The sequence below is a fragment of the Cebus imitator genome, unplaced genomic scaffold (genome assembly GCF_001604975.1).
Source record: "Cebus imitator isolate Cc_AM_T3 unplaced genomic scaffold, Cebus_imitator-1.0 Scaffold0, whole genome shotgun sequence".
Classification (NCBI taxonomy): domain Eukaryota; kingdom Metazoa; phylum Chordata; class Mammalia; order Primates; family Cebidae; genus Cebus; species Cebus imitator.
This window is the reverse complement of record NW_016107315.1, coordinates 6,932,237-6,947,580: the sequence shown is the minus strand read 5'-3', so window position 1 is coordinate 6,947,580 and position 15,344 is coordinate 6,932,237. Positions and strand designations below refer to the sequence as shown.

The window sequence follows — 15,344 nt, the reverse complement described above, 5'->3', positions numbered from 1 at the left end:
TATGGACAACCACTCAAATATTCACACTAACATGAACATGCACTGGAATATTTGTCCAGATACTTAAGCAAAGAATCTCGTGAATATTCACACACTCATGAATGCACATACAAACGCGCATCTGAACACTCATGTTAATGCTTGTGCTAATACACTCATACAAATATTCATTTGAAATAATCATGCAAATCCTCATATGAATACTCATATTCATTCACAGAGAAGCCAGGTGTAGTGGCTCACGGCTGTGATCCCAGCACTTTGGGAGGCTGAAGCAGGAGGATTGCTTGAGCCCAGGAGTTCAGCCTTGGCAATGTAGCAAGACCCCATCTCTACAAAAAAAAATTAAAAATTAGCCCATCATGGTGGTACACACCTGTGGTCTCAGATACTTGGGAGGCTGAAGTGGGAGGATCACTTGAGCCTGGGAGGTCAAGGCTGCAGTGAGCCGTGTTTGCGCTACTGTACCCCAGCCTGGGAGACAGAGCAAGACTGTCTCAAAGTAACAACAACAAATACACACACAGAGAAATGTTATACTAGCAAGGAACATTTACTAAGCATTGAGTGCCAGGCACTTTGCTAAGAATATAGAGGGCACTATCTCATTTAATGTTTATAAAAGTCCTCTGAGGTAGGAACTGCCCCTCAGTAACAGCCATTCCAACTTTGCCAATCTTGCCCATCCAGCAAGTCCACATTTCCCACTTGGCCTAGCTCAGGACTGTGTTCACAAATATCCAGCAAGTAATGGCCCAAATGTGTGGGCACTGTGCCAGGAAAAGGGCTCGTGGCTTACTGAGTAGCAACTCCAGCCCCCGTCACTTACCCCAGACTTCCCCAGCCTCTCCGAGCCTGCCAGATCCACCAAGTTAATTTTGGAAGTGATGTACTTTTCCTCTGATAAGGTCCGGGAATGGGCCTACAAAACATCCAGGCAGAAGTTAGACTGTCACAGGGAGAAGTTTCTGACTAAACAGGCCCCATGGGAATTGACTGCCCAACCTGGGCTGATCAAGGAGCTTGTACCTACCTCCAAGTAGATGGTGAAAATGCAGTGAGATCTGGAAGAGTTCTTGTTCATAGTGTGGGAGGCTATAATCCTGTTGGTCTCGCCCTGAAGAGGAAGGGAATCATAGACAACATTGTGAAAAACTAAAATGACAAGGCATTTGGGTCATTTTTCAATTATACTGATAGCTACACAAGTGGTCTCATATCGCTGCAATCAGCTGGGCTTCCAGGCAAACCTCTTTTATAAACTAATAGAAAGGGAGTCAAATTGGAGTCCACATCTACACTTTCACCTGCTGCTGGGGATGTGTGAATTGCTATAGCTTTCTGGAAAGCAAAGTGACAATAAAAAATCAAGAGCCTTGTGCCAGGCATGGTAACTCACGCCTGTAATCCCAGCACTTTGGGAGGCCGAGGTGGGTGGATCACCTGAGGTCAGGAGTTTGAGACCACCCTGGCCAACAGGCTGAAACCCTGTCTCTACTAAAAATACAAAAATTAGCTGGGTGTGGTGACTTGTGCCTATAATCCCAGCTACTCAGGAGGCTGAGGCAGAAGAATTGCTTGAACCCGGGAGGCGGAGTTTGCGGTGAGCCGAGATCCTGTCATTGTACTCCAACCTGGGCAACAACAGCAAAACTCTGACTCAAAAAAAAATCAAGAGACTTCAAAATATTTATGAATATTGAATCAGAATCAACCTGCATGTCCAACAATTTGGGAATGATCTATGTGTACAATGGAATATTAGGCAGCCAGGAAAATGCTGACACATAGTTTTGTTTTGTTTTGTTTTGTTTTGTTTTTTTGAGATGGAGTTTCACTCATGTTACCCAGGCTGGAGTGCAATGGCGCGATCTCGGCTCACCGCAACCTCCGCCTCCCGGGTTCAGGCAATTCTCCTGCCTCAGCCTCCTGAGTAGCTGGGATTACAGGCACGCGTCACCATGCCCAGCTAATGTTTTGTATTTTTTTTTTTTTTTTTTTTGAGATGGAGTTTCACTCATGTTACCCAGGCTGGAGTGCAATGGCGCGATCTCGGCTCACCGCAACCTCCGCCTCCCGGGTTCAAGCAATTCTCCTGCCTCAGCCTCCCGAGTAGCTGGGATTACAGGCATGTGCCACCATGCCCAGCTAATTTTTTGTATTTTTAGTAGAGACGGGGTTTCACCATGTTGACCAGGATGGTCTCGATCTCTTGACCTCGTGATCCACCCGCCTCGGCCTCCCAAAGTGCTGGGATTATAGGCTTGAGCCACCGCGCCCAGCCCAGACTACATGATTTCTAAAAGAATAACATACACTTGATTGATTTCTTTCTTTCTTGTTTTTAAGATAGAGTCTTGCTCTATTACCCAAGCTGGAGTGCAGTGGCATGATCTCAGCTCACTGCAACCTCTACCTCCTTGGCTCAAGTGTATCCTCCCACCTCAGCCTCCTAAAGTGTTAACAATGCCTGGCTAATTTTTGTATTTTTGGTAGAGACAGGGTTTCACTGTGTTACGCAGGCTGGTCTCGAACTTATGAGCTTAAGTGATCTGCCCGCCTTGGCCTCCTCCCAAAGTGATGGAATTACAGGCGTGAGCCACTGTGCCCAGCCCATTTGACCGGTTTCTAAGAGTTTTTACTCATTTTTTTTGAGACAGTCTTGCTCTGTCGCCCAGGCTGGAGCACAATGGTGCGATCTCAGCTCACTGCAGTCTCTGCCTCCCAGGTTCAAGCAATTCTCCTGCCTCAGTCTGCCGAGTAGCTGGGATTACAGTTGTGTGCCACCTCTCTCAGCTAATTTTTGTATTTTTAGTAGAGACAGGGTTTCAACACATTGGCCCGGCTGGTCTCAAACTCCTGATCTCAAGTGATCCACCCACCTTGGCCTCCCAAAGTGCTGGGATTACAGGTGTGAGCCACCGTGCCCAGCCTGCAAGAGCTTTTATATACTAAGGATGCTAATTCTTATGTTCTCTACATAAAAGCTCATAACTTAATATTAACTGAAAAAAGGACATAAGAATAATACAAGTATGTAAAGAAAAAAACTGCACAGGAAAAAAGACTGGAAGGAAATAAGCTAAATTATACATTATTATTGCCTCATGTAAAAAACAGATTATGCATGAAACATTTTTTTTCTTTTTATTTAATGAAATTCTTTTTTGTTCCTATATATTTTTTAGCACTATCCAAACTTGCCTAATGTGCATATATTAATTTCCATTCTGATAATCAAAGTAAGTAAAAAAACTGGCTGGTCACAGTGGCTCGCCTGTAATCCCTGCACTTTGAGGGCTGAGGCGGGAGGATCGCTTGAGCCTAGTAGTTCAAGACCAGTCTGGGCAACATGGTGAGACCTTGTCTCTACAAAAAAAAAATTAGGTGGGCATGATAGCAGTGCCTGTGGTCCCAGCTACTTGGGAGGCTGAGGCAGGAGGACCACTTGAGCCCAGGAGGTCGAGGTTGCAGTGAGCCGTGTTCAGGCCAGTATAATCTAGCATTGGAGACAAAGCAAGATCCTGTCTCAAAAAAGAAAAAAAAGAAAAAGAAAAACTGAGAAGGAGAAAGGAAAGGGGAGAAGCAAAAGAACCCTTAGGTTTTGTTATCTTACCTCAAAAAGGAGGCTGAATGCATCCTCCTCCTGACTTGTGTGGTGGACTGACAAGCCCTTAATGAAGACCCCTTGAGGGTTTTCCACGATGGTCATTGGTGTGACTGAGGGTCCAACATAGGGCAGAGTAGACAGGAGATCAAACAGGTTCTCATTATAGATTTCCAAGTAGGAAACACGCACAGTGATGGCATGTGTGGGGCGTTCTTCGATCATCCTAAAAACCTAGATGAGAGATTACACACTGGTCACCAAGAGCAGAACTCCAACAGCCAGCTAGTGTAAGGGGCTTCTTACCTCAGAAGGGAACATCAAGACATATAGAAGAATTCCTGTCCTAAAGGAATTGGGAGATATTTATTATCATCTTGTAGTTTTTCCAGGCTTGACATCAGACTGGCTAACACTTGAACCATCTCAAGAAGTAGAGGTATCATGAGTGGAAAGGACTCTGGAGTGAGGATTTCTCATTTTATGGAGTCTCATCATTTATATGCTTCTTTCAAATCTATTTTATTCCACCCTCATATAAATCTCTGTGATTGAGGCAGTGCAGGGGCAATACCTATTTGTGGAAGGCACCACGAAATAAAATTATTTGTCTATGGTCACTCAGCTAGTAAGAGAAGTGAAGCCAGAATGCAGCCTTCTCAACTCCTAATGTACTTCCTAGTGCTTATCAAGAAGAGATAATCCCTGAGGTCCTGCCTTCCTGTAAGAATTTAAACCTGTGCTGTTCAAAATGGCAGACACAAGTTATAGACGGCTGCTGAGTACCTAAAATGTGGCTAGTACAAATGAACTGAATTTTAAATTTTATTTAATTACATTTAGATTTAAAAACTGATAATTCAGTTATTGGTAAACTTTAAGTATGTCTGGAATATGTTGGGTATATAAATCTACTTTTTTAACATTTTATCAAATCTAAATACAGATTAAGTATTTCTCTTTTTTTCTTTTTTGGAGACGGAGTCATGCTCTGTCACCCAGGCTAGAGCGCAGTGGCACAATCTCAGCTCACTGCAACCTCCACCTCCCAGGTTCAAGCAATCCTCCTGTGTCAGCCTCCTGAGTAGCTGGGATTACAGGCACATGTCACCACCCCAGATAATTTTTGTATTTTTAGTGGAGACAGGGTTTCACCATGTTGGCCAGGCCGTTCTCAAACTCTTGACTTCAGGTGATCCACCTGTCTCGGCCTCCCAAAATGCTGGGATTACAGGCATAATCCCAGGCCCAGATCAAGTACCAAGCCCAGATCAAGTATTTCTGTTGGTGTTTATGCCTAAACTGAAATGTGCTCCAAGTATAAAATATGTACCGGATTTCAAAGACTTTGTATGAGAAAAAGAATGTAAAATATCTCAATAAGTTCATATTGACTACATGTGGAAGCATTTTGAATATATTTAGTTAAATAAAATATATCATTAAAATTAATTTCATCTGTTTATTTTTACTTTTTTAAATGTGGTTACTGGAAAAATCAAAACTGCATGTGACTTACAGTATATTTCTGTTAGTGACACTGGGCTAGATTACTCAAGTCTAAGATGTTAAGATAATGAAGCTTTAACAGTGGGGTATTAAGGATATTGCTCCAAAAATGGGAGCATGGATAGTTTACATTCTAAAGGAATGTCTACACTTTTTATAGGACAGGGCTGTAAAACTGCCAAGATGCTTTCAGGGAAAGTCTTTTGCCTCCTACCTCTGGCCAAAGGGTCTTCATAGAAACCAGGCTAGTGGGGCCCAAAGGAAGGCCCTTCTGTCCTATCTTCAGGTATGCTATTGAGAACCTCCAGGGCTGACATAGTCCTGAAAGCTCAGGTCATGCCCTGCTTCTTGCTTTTGATCTTTCAGGGGCTGTGGTGGTGAAAAAAGCCAGAGTAGGCCAGTAAGGAAGCTCTGCAAGGGTCCATTTGCCCCTCATTAAAACCAGGAAGGAACATGATTAGGACCTCCAAATCCTTAATTACAGGATCACAGACCATTGGAGCAGCAAGAGGCTGATAGCATGCTGGACTCCCTCCTTCCCCAGTCAGGAAACAGGCTCAGTGCCGGTGTGGGTCAGAGTCTGAAACCCAACCTCCTGGCTTCCTGAGGCCTCTGACTCCACTGACTCCTGAGCCCTGTGTATGCGGTCTCCAGCACCAGCACCCCCTGCAGCTCCTTTGAGGCCTGGGCCCCACTGTCTCTAGTGGCTGGCCTTGGGTTGGAAACATCTATGGCAGAGAGAGGGGGCCTGTGTGGCATCCCACCCTTGGGCCCGCTCTCTACCTGCTGCAGTGCACGAGGGAGGATCCCCCGGTGCTTGTAATTCTCAGTTGCCCCCGTCATGGTGTATGTCTTGCCAGCTCCTGTCTGCCCATAACACATGATGGTGCCTGCAAACATTTCAAAACATGGTGACATCCAGGACAATGGCTCTAAGGATAACTCTCCCGTCCCCCAGCATGCCTGGTGCCAGCCAGGGCCCTTCGTGTGAATATGGCCACTGGGAGCAGCCAAGGACATCAGGATTTCCACCATGGAAGAGCATGGGTGGGTGGGGAACAGGGACAAAAGCGGTCAAAACAAGGACATCTGCCCTGAATCTGTCCTCACAATGCTCTGCTGTTCCCTCCACCAAGAGATGATCCAGGCCTAGGGCTTCTGAGGAGAACAGGGAATCTCAGGGTGCAGAGGAACTGGAACTTTTCCTACAAAGATGAGGAGGGAGATAGGAGCCTTAGACTCCAGCCCTTCTCTCGCCCGGCTATGAACTGCCAGGGTCTCAGGGTTGGCAGGAGGCATCAACTCCCCTACAGAGGCCAAGAGGGGCTTTCAAAATCTCCAGGAAGAGACGGAGTGGAAAGGGCATTTTCTGTCAATTCTTTGTAGACTACGAATTCCTGCAGGATCAAACAGGGCTCCTAGTTGGTTCCATGCCACTTCCAGAAATGTACCCCCATGACCAGGCCCTAATCTGGTCCACTGCTCACCCTGGGAAGACTTTCATTGCACTTCTCAACATTCTTTAGGTCTACCATCACCAACAGGCTCCGGGACACAAACCATGCAGTCACCCTGAGCTCCAGCTCCTGTCTGTTCTTCCTCTTAGCAAGGGCAGCCTGAGCCAGACCCCACCCCACAGGCTGCCCCTGGGCATTTACACAGCAGATCCGCCCAGGCAATGCTAGGCTGTTGAATTTTTTTGCCTTTGACACACAGACGCTTTAGTTCTTGGGACTGGTAGCAGGTTTTACACAAGGGGCCCTGATTCAGCATCTTGAGTTGGAGCCAGAAATGGGTGTCTATTAACCCAACAAATGAACAGGAAGCAGTCACTTCAGCTGCAACTCAGAGCCCACCTGTGGTTCTGCAGCACCCAGTGCTCAAGACTATTAATCTCCCTGGGCCTTAGTTCCTCTGTCTCCACCTCCTCAAGGTTGCAATCCCCTCAGAGCATGATGAAAACCAAAAGAGAACCTTCTGATGTCAGTGGGGACCACATCTACGTATCATATTCAGGATAAATTACAGCATCTACACTCAATGGACTTTTAAATATAAAACCTAAATTTGCAAAACAGGGAATATCCTAGTTAGCAGCCACCAGATGGCAAAGTCTTTAAATGGTAATATATTCTTTTATATAATCCTATACTAGAATATCAACCGTACACTGATTGTGTTGGTAGAATAAATGAAAATAGCTCCTAGTAAGAGCCAGGTGCAGTGGCTCACGCTTGTAATCCCAACACTTTGGGAGACTGAGGTGGGTGGATCACCTGAGGTCAGGAGTTTGAGACCAGCCTGGCCAACATAGTGAAACCCTGTATCTACTAAAAATACAAAAAAATTAGCTGGGCATGGGGGCAGGCGCCTGTAATCCCAACTACTAGGGAGGCTGAGGCAGGATAATCACTTTAACCCGGGAGGTGGAGGTTTCAATAAGCTGAGATAATTTTCCTATGAAAGTAGAATCCCAGGACATTGGATCAAGCCATGCCCACAATGTCAACAAGCCAACAGTACGTTTTGCACCGTAAGAACATGGAGACAGACAAATAAGCATACAAATGATAGTAACTGAGGTTTTATTTTATTCACCATAAAATATTTGCATCTCTTACTGCAGGAGGGGCTCCTCAGGTTCTTACATAAGATAACAGTTAATTAATTAAGTTACCATTATAGCCATCGAGGGCCTGAGAAACCACATCCTTTGCAACTGTCTCATAAACCAAGTCCTGGGAGGCATTGTGAAGAACTCCATCCAACTTGAATGACCAGTCTGTCTGTTGGTTATTGACAACTCCTCTCCGAATGTCTTTTTTTAAGTGAATATCAATGGTCTAGGAAAAAAGAGTGAGAAAAAAAGTTTTGTTCAGAAACTGGTAAAAAAAAAATCACTGATAGCTGAGGCCTCACCTGGAGGGAACAGAGGAAGTGAACTGCAGGATGAATAGGGACTCCCACGTAGGGGCTGATATGCCAGACAAATTCTTTGGGATGGGAGAAGGGAGCTGCTGCAGGGAAGTGGAAGAAGGATCAGGAGGCTGGAGCACTTGCTAGTTTTAGTACCTCTAACCCTTGTTCACAGGGTGCTATCTGTCTTGGTTCCCCCATCTATGATATGAGGTCAATCAAATTTATCATGTTTTTATTAAACAAGATTTAGATAGACTCCACAAGCATAGGGGAGGCCTTGAATTAGGCCAGAGGGAGCAGGGAGCCTGGTGACAGAGGCCTGGGCTCCAGCCCCATCACTGGTTACCGAGTGAGGCCTCCCTTAGCTCTGCATTGTGAGCATCTGCTTCCACACTATGGGCCAATGTGAGTGATGATTAAATGACAGCCACAGAGAAGGCTATGGACTTCTCAGACACAGTTACTCATTGGAATTAAGAGTAAATTGAGGGTGCCCAGGGTACTTGTAATCAGCAGATTTTTAGATGCACGCCCCTTCACAGTACGTAGGCCACTGTGGTAGCAGCTGGCTTAAGGACATACTGGGTAAGGCAATGGTAGATTCCAATCTTCTTGATGAGAACTTCTGATATAAAACTCTTGCTGAGATCTTACCCTGACTGCCCTAATGCAGGAGCCATACCTGGCTACAGAGAAAAATTAAAATCCAGAAAGAAAGACTTGGTTCATTCACACATTAATTGCTCTATGCTTCTATGTTCATTGAAAACCACGCCCAGCAGGACACATTTCACAGGGCTGCATGTAAGCTCTTTTCTGACTGCTGGGAACTTTGAGGCTTGAGCAGTTTCCCCTTGTAATTAACTCAAGGTATTCTTACTGCACCCCTTGGGAGATTATACAATGACCGATCACACACTGGAAAGCTTTATGAATGTGAACAAATGTCCATTTTTCTGTGTCAGATATGAGGGTAAAGGTAAACTTATTAATTCATTAAAGGTAAAATCATTAAAAGACAATTAAAGATGGGATTTTTATGAATTTCCTAATTAACAGCATTGTGAGGGGGTAGTTTGGACTTGATTGGATCCTGTCCAATTCTGTCTTGGTCCTTCAAAGGTCATTTGGAAATACAGTCACACTATAGTCAGGTGGGACAGAGAGGCCAGTCGGGTAAAGGCAAACACATCGCACTTACTTTATTGTCATCTCCATATCTGATCATTTCGTGAGCAAAGTCATCGGTCGGTTTGACACGGACAAATGCGTGAACTTTTTTCCTAGTACCCATTCTAGCTAAAAAGAAGGGAACAATGAAATTTTGAATAGTCATTATCAAATAACAAGTAGAGGAGAGGGGTCATTCATTAAGAAGATCAGAAAGAGTGACGAGCAGTCCATGTTTCCCTCTCTCCCTGAAAGCCAGTCTTCCTTTTCACCCCTCACCATTTCAGTGTCCTACCACAAGACACTGCTCAACAGATACACGCCCTTCCTGCTTCACAGGCTGCTCTGCCACTTTCCACCAACGATCCCAGAGAAACCGAGATACAAAGTAAAAAGAATGCTGGCCTAATCTTAGATGTCATTTCTAGAAATGTTCTGCATCTAAGATGATGAGTCCACTTAGGCTTTCCTTCTTTTATATTTTCTTCTAAAATATTTACTATGAAATACATTAAAACTAATTTTCTTCTCATTAACTTATCTGGCTTCAGATACAGCATCCTTTCCTCTGACAGACTCACTAGATCAGAAGTAAATGCCCTAGAAGAATACTTGGTCCATAATCAAATATTCTTTCTTCTCTTACTACATTGAGAAAAAATATCACAGACAGTCCCCTACCTCCTCTTGCTCTCCTAAAACCTAACTAAATTGTCATCATTTTCTTTCAATGTGTGTGTGTGCATGCATGTGCACATATATACAGTAGTATAAATGAAGACATGAGACATATACATACATATACACATAAGACACACACACACACATATATATATACACATATATAAAGGAAGACATAAGACATACAAATATATATACACACACACATATATATTTTTTCGAGACAGACTCTCACTCTGTCACCCAGGTTGGAGTGCAGTGGTACAATCACGGCTCAATGCAGCCTTGACCTCTTGGGCTCAAGTGATCCTGGGAGTATAGGTGCATTCCACTGTGCCCAGCTAATTTTCTTACCTTCTTTTGTAGAGATGGTGTCTTACTATGTTGCCTAGGCTGGTCTTGAACTCCTAGCCTCAAATGATCCTCATGCATTGGACTTCCAAAGTGCTGGGATTATAGGCATGCCCAGCAATGTTCAATATTTTAAAAATTAACATTCATTTTATTTTTTTTATTTTTACAGACAAGGGTTTCTTTATGTTGCCTAGTCTGCCCTTGAACTTCTGAGCTCAAGTGATTCTCTTAACCTTCTCTTAACCTGTAGCTGAGACTACAGGTGCATGGGTTGGCTTTTAAAAAACTAGCTTTTGGCTAGGTGCAGTGGCTCACACTGTAATCCCAGCACTTTGGGAGGCCAAAGTGGGCAGATCTCTTGAGCGGAGGAGTTTGAAACCAGCCTGGGCAACATGATGAAACCCCATCTCTGGAAAGAATACAAAAATTAGCCAGGCGGCCGGAAGCAGTGGCTCACACCTGTAATCCCAGCACTTTGGGAGACCAAGGAGGGGGCGGATCACAAGATCAGGAGATCAAGACCATCCTGGCCAACATGGTGAAAAACCATCTCTACTAAAAATACAAAAAAATTAGCTGGGTATGGTGGCGCTTGCTTGTAGTCCCAACTACTCAGGAGGCTGAGACAGGAGAATTGCTTGAACCCAGGAGGTGGAGATTGCAGTGAGCCGAGATCATGCCACTGCACTACAGCCTGGGTGACAGTGCAAGATTCCATCTCAAAACAAACAAACAAACAAACAAAAATTAGCTGGGTGTGGTGGTGAGCACCTGTAATCTCAGCTGCTAGGTAGGCTGAGATGGCAGAATCGCTTGAATCTAGAAGGTGGAGGTTGTAGTGAGCCAAGATCATGCCACTGCACTGCAGCCTGGGTGAAAAAGCAAGACTCAGTCTAAAACAAAACAAAACAAAACAAAACAAAACAAAACAAAACAAAAACGAACTTTTAAGACATTAACTATAAAAAAACCCCTCATGTATAACAGGGACTTCTTTTACTTAGATTATCTTGCTTTATTAAAAAGTACATTAAATAACGGTAACATTTTATATAAAATTAAGAGAGGTCCAATGGGTATTACCTGATAAAAGTTATTCCAGATTTTAATTAATTTATTATTTAATTTATTATTTTTGAGACAGAGTTTCACTGTGTCTCCCAGGCTAGAGTACACTGGTGTGATTTCAGCTCACTGCAGCCTCTGTCACCCAGGCTCAAGCAATCCTCCCACCTCAACTTCCAGGGTAGCTGGAAGGACAGGTGCATGCCACCACACTAGACTAATGTTTTGCATTTTTGTAGAGATGGAGTTTCAACATGTTGCTCAGGCTGGTCTTAAACTCCTGGGTTCAAGCAATCCACCCACCTCAGCCTCACACTCACACTCAATTTCTAAAGCTTAGGGAATCACTCTTCACATCCAAGGGCCCATTCTCCTGCCCAGGGAAGTTCAGATGCCATCCAGGGTATGCTCCGAAAGAGACCATGAAGAAGCAGGGGAGCTCTGGGAGCAGGTGCCTAGGCCTCCCTCCCTGAAGCCCCTGCACAAGGGTAGCATGGGCCAGTTCAGAGCATCAACCTCAGCTGGGCATGGTGGCTCACGCCTGTAAACGCAGCACTTTGGGAGGCCAAAGTGGGAGGATCGCTTGAGGCCAGGGATTAGAGGCCAGCCTGGGCAAGACCTTGTCTCTACAAAAAATTTTTAAAATCTGCTAAGTGTGGTGATGTATGCATGTGGTCCCAGTTACTCAGAAGGCTTAAGGAGGAAGATCACTTGAGCAGTGATGGTGCACCACTGCTCTCCAGCCTGGATGACAGAGTGAGACTCTGTCTCAACGAAACAAAACAAAAGCATCACTCTCCCTCCAGAGCCTGGCCCTTCTCTGCCTTGCTATTTGGCAACATGCACGTGCACATGCAGTCACCCCATGTATGCTACCCAAGGCCCTCCCCATGCTGACACCATGGATCCAAGCATGCCAGGAGCTATATCTACCTGCAATAAGTCTTCCTTTGCACACTTGTCTTGTGAGCCTGCTACTCAGCTTCCCCTTAACATCCAAACATTTGGGGGGGACCCCATGCCATCTTGCACTTACTGAAATACTGCTTGTCACCATTCTTACGCCGCTCCATTTGAGTGGGTTTCAGTTCCCAAATTAAGGCAAGGATTGTGATTTTATCTCTTCTGAATCCCCCCACAATGTCCAGGGCAGAGCCCAGCACAGAGGAGGTGTTCAGGAAATGGTGGTGGGTGGTGATGGTAATGGCTGGAAGTCAGGGGGCAGCAGAATCTCCACATATGGTTCCATCTTCAATCACTACTGAGAGAGTCCCAAGAGACATATGATGTCACTCCCCTTCCATGACAACTCCAACCCAAGCAAACAGCCCTTCCAGGAGGACACTTGGTTTCCAGGTACAAAATTTTTTTTTTTTTTTTTTTAGACAGAGTCTCACTCTGTCTCCTAGGCTGGAGTGCAGTGGCACAATATGGCTCACCGCAGCCTTCATCTCCTGGATTCAAGTGATCCTCCCACTTCAGCCCCCCAAGCAGCCAGAACTACAGGCGTGCACCAACATGCCCGGAAAATTTTTGTATTTTTTGTAGAGATAGGGTTTTCCCACGTTATCCAGGCTGGTCTTGAGCTCAAGCAATCCGCCCACCTCGGCCTCCCAAAGTGCCAGGATTACAGGCGTGAGCCATTGCCCCCGGCCCCCTCCCTTTCTCCCTCGGGACTTGTGGGAAATGCCTCTCCTTGGGGAACCACCCTTTGATATTTGTTATAACAAAGCAAGTCTCTGAATGGCCACCAGGAAACTTCTGTGTTAAGACGCTCAAGGTTGCTTCATTTGTTTTGAGTGGGAATGAACAGAACTGGCCACAAGCACCCATGAAGGCTCGACAAGAGAAAGAGAACGTTTGGTGAGGCAGTAGGCACCAGGTGGGTCCCTATCTTCCAGTGCTCCCGTACAGATCAGGGGCTGTCATGGGGAACCCTCATAGCTACCGTAGTGGCAGCAGCAACACCCGAACCCCAAACACTGGGTCCAATTGCACCTGGCCTTGGCTGAACAAGACTGGGACTCAGGCAAAACTGGCCTTTCTCCTTTTCCTCACTCAATGTGCCGAACCCCCGCGTGGAGCGTGGGGTGCAATAGGCCTTGGACCCATTCCAGTCCCTCTCGGGAGCGGTTTCCTCATCTGTAAAGAGTAGGGCTCGGGCTGGTGATCCCCAAACCCCCTCTAGTTCGAAAACCGACTAGTGCAGAAGAGTCCAGACGACCTCCGGCTCCCTGCCTCACAGCTTCAATGTCCTGGGCGCGACGTGGGATCCCTTTGTGAGACCAATGAACATTGGCTCTGAAGACCGTAAGTCGTGGCCAGGCTGAAGGGACTCCCGCGATGTCTCGCCCTCCTTCGCCTGGGTTTCAGAAATGAGGGACCCAAGCTGGGAACCTCCAGATAGATCGGCGTTTGGACTCCAGCCATGGTCTCCCGTCTCCCCACTCTCACCGGCGCGCAGCCTCTGCTCACCGTTTACCAGGCAGGGACGCTCCCAGGACGCGAAGCTGCAACCGAAGCCACCTGCACTCCCCACGCGGGGCTGACTGGCTGTGTACACGGTCGCCATGGCAACGGGTCGCTTCCGGGGATTCCGGAAGTGTCGAGGGTGGCGGAAATGAAGTCCGAGGTCCTACGTCGAGGATACAGGTGAGGTCATGGCCGAATTGGGAAGACGAGAGATGAGGCCGATTGATCTAGAAAGAACTCGGCAGATGCATGCGCGAAGCGAAGGTCGGGGTAGCGAGGGAACGAAGGCTGCACACGAACCAGGAAGCGGGGCGGCGGGGCTTCCGGCGCCGAGGAGTTTCAACTACGGCGGCCGCGGAGGCCCGTCCGATTGCTGCTCCGCGCTCCGAGCTGCTGGCGGCGTGTGCGCTCGCCCCGCCCTGGTTAGTGTGTAGCCGGCCGGCGAGGCCTGCGCAGTTGAGGCGGCCGGGGAAGATGGTGGAGGACGGTGCGGAGGAGCTGGAGGATCTGGTGCACTTCTCGGTGTCCGAGTTGCCTAGTCGCGGCTACGGAGTCATGGAGGAGATCCGGCGGCAAGGCAAGCTGTGCGACGTGACCCTCAAGGTACCGTGGGTTGGGCAGCAGCGGGCTGAGGTGAAAGGGGTCGAGCGGGCAGCAAAAAGGGGCGGGGGACAGGGAAAGAGAGGTCAGCAGGGAGAGGCGTGGGGAGAAGAGGTTTGTGGGGGACAGAGTAGTGGGGAGAGAGGTGCCAAGCAGGAGAACGGGATAGGGGCCGAGTGGGGAGAGGAAGAGGACAGCCTTTTAGCCCTTGGAAGGAAAGGTTGAGAGGTGCGCCGCTTAGGCCCTCGGAGTGGGAGACATTGGGGTGACAGCCTCCCTTTTCTGTCATACAGATAAGAGAAAATGGACTTACCTTCTATGGAGGCAGGGGCGGTGGTGGCCCCACGTGCTGATGGGCACCACTGAAGCACCTTTTCTTGTCACCACAGAAATTTCTTTGTGCCTCTTGAAGTTGGCTGTGCTGTTGTAGAGGAGAAGGCTTCTCCTTAGGAATCATTGCCTGCCCTTAATTTTTGAATTACTGCTTTGTCTCTTAAGAGCTTTTAAAATCTGATCTGGTTATTTTTTGAGGTGGGAAGCCACCTGCCCCACACTTGAAGGCACCGCTCACCACCACCACCATCACAAAGGTCCCTGGGGCTGGGCCTCTTGGCTGCATAGGGAGAGGGATGCTGACTGACATTAAGAGGGAAAGATATCTTAACCACCTGTTCCCCACCAGCATTCTGGTCGCAAGAGCCAGCCTCCCTCCTGTGCCTGGGTCCTTTCATGTGGAAGAGGCGTACTGTGCTGCTCCCTGGCCAAGCCACCGAACCATGTGGAGCCGTCCGGTTGGGGAAGTAATGAGTGGGGCTCCCTGTTGGGCTTTGGCTGGAAAGCGCTCAGCATCTGTGGTGACCCCTGTTTAAAAAGCATGCAGGCCAGGCGCGGTGGCTCACGCTCCTAATCCCAGCACTTTGAGAGGCGAGAGGATCACTTGAGCGGGGGAGCTGGAGACCAGCCTGGG

The 15,344-nt window shown here is 47.1% G+C and overlaps 2 protein-coding genes across 9 annotated transcripts in view; one reads left to right on the top strand and one right to left on the bottom strand.

The window, feature by feature from the left end:
- Window positions 1-14,149, bottom strand: part of KIF9 (kinesin family member 9) — a 46,700-nt gene extending 32,551 nt beyond the window's left edge. Inside the window, exons 1-8 of one of the 6 annotated variants that reach the window (XM_037730143.1) lie at window positions 13,781-13,902; window positions 13,615-13,702; window positions 9,237-9,330; window positions 7,794-7,959; window positions 5,900-6,006; window positions 3,617-3,841; window positions 1,034-1,117; window positions 830-922 (exon numbers count right to left, since the gene is read on the bottom strand). In XM_037730143.1, the coding sequence (XP_037586071.1) occupies window positions 830-922; window positions 1,034-1,117; window positions 3,617-3,841; window positions 5,900-6,006; window positions 7,794-7,959; window positions 9,237-9,330; window positions 13,615-13,702; window positions 13,781-13,877 (954 nt within the window). In that variant the 5' untranslated portion in view covers window positions 13,878-13,902. The other 5 variants (XM_037730091.1, XM_037730064.1, XM_037730042.1 and 2 more) reach the window with 5 other exon arrangements.
- KLHL18 (kelch like family member 18) overlaps window positions 14,017-15,344 on the top strand; it is a 65,568-nt gene continuing 64,240 nt past the window's right edge. For all 3 annotated transcript variants that reach the window (XM_037729954.1, XM_017520049.2, XM_017520015.2), the window contains exon 1: window positions 14,017-14,380. In XM_037729954.1, coding sequence (XP_037585882.1) covers window positions 14,027-14,380 — 354 coding nt within the window. In that variant the 5' untranslated portion in view covers window positions 14,017-14,026. The remainder of the gene's footprint in view (window positions 14,381-15,344) is intronic.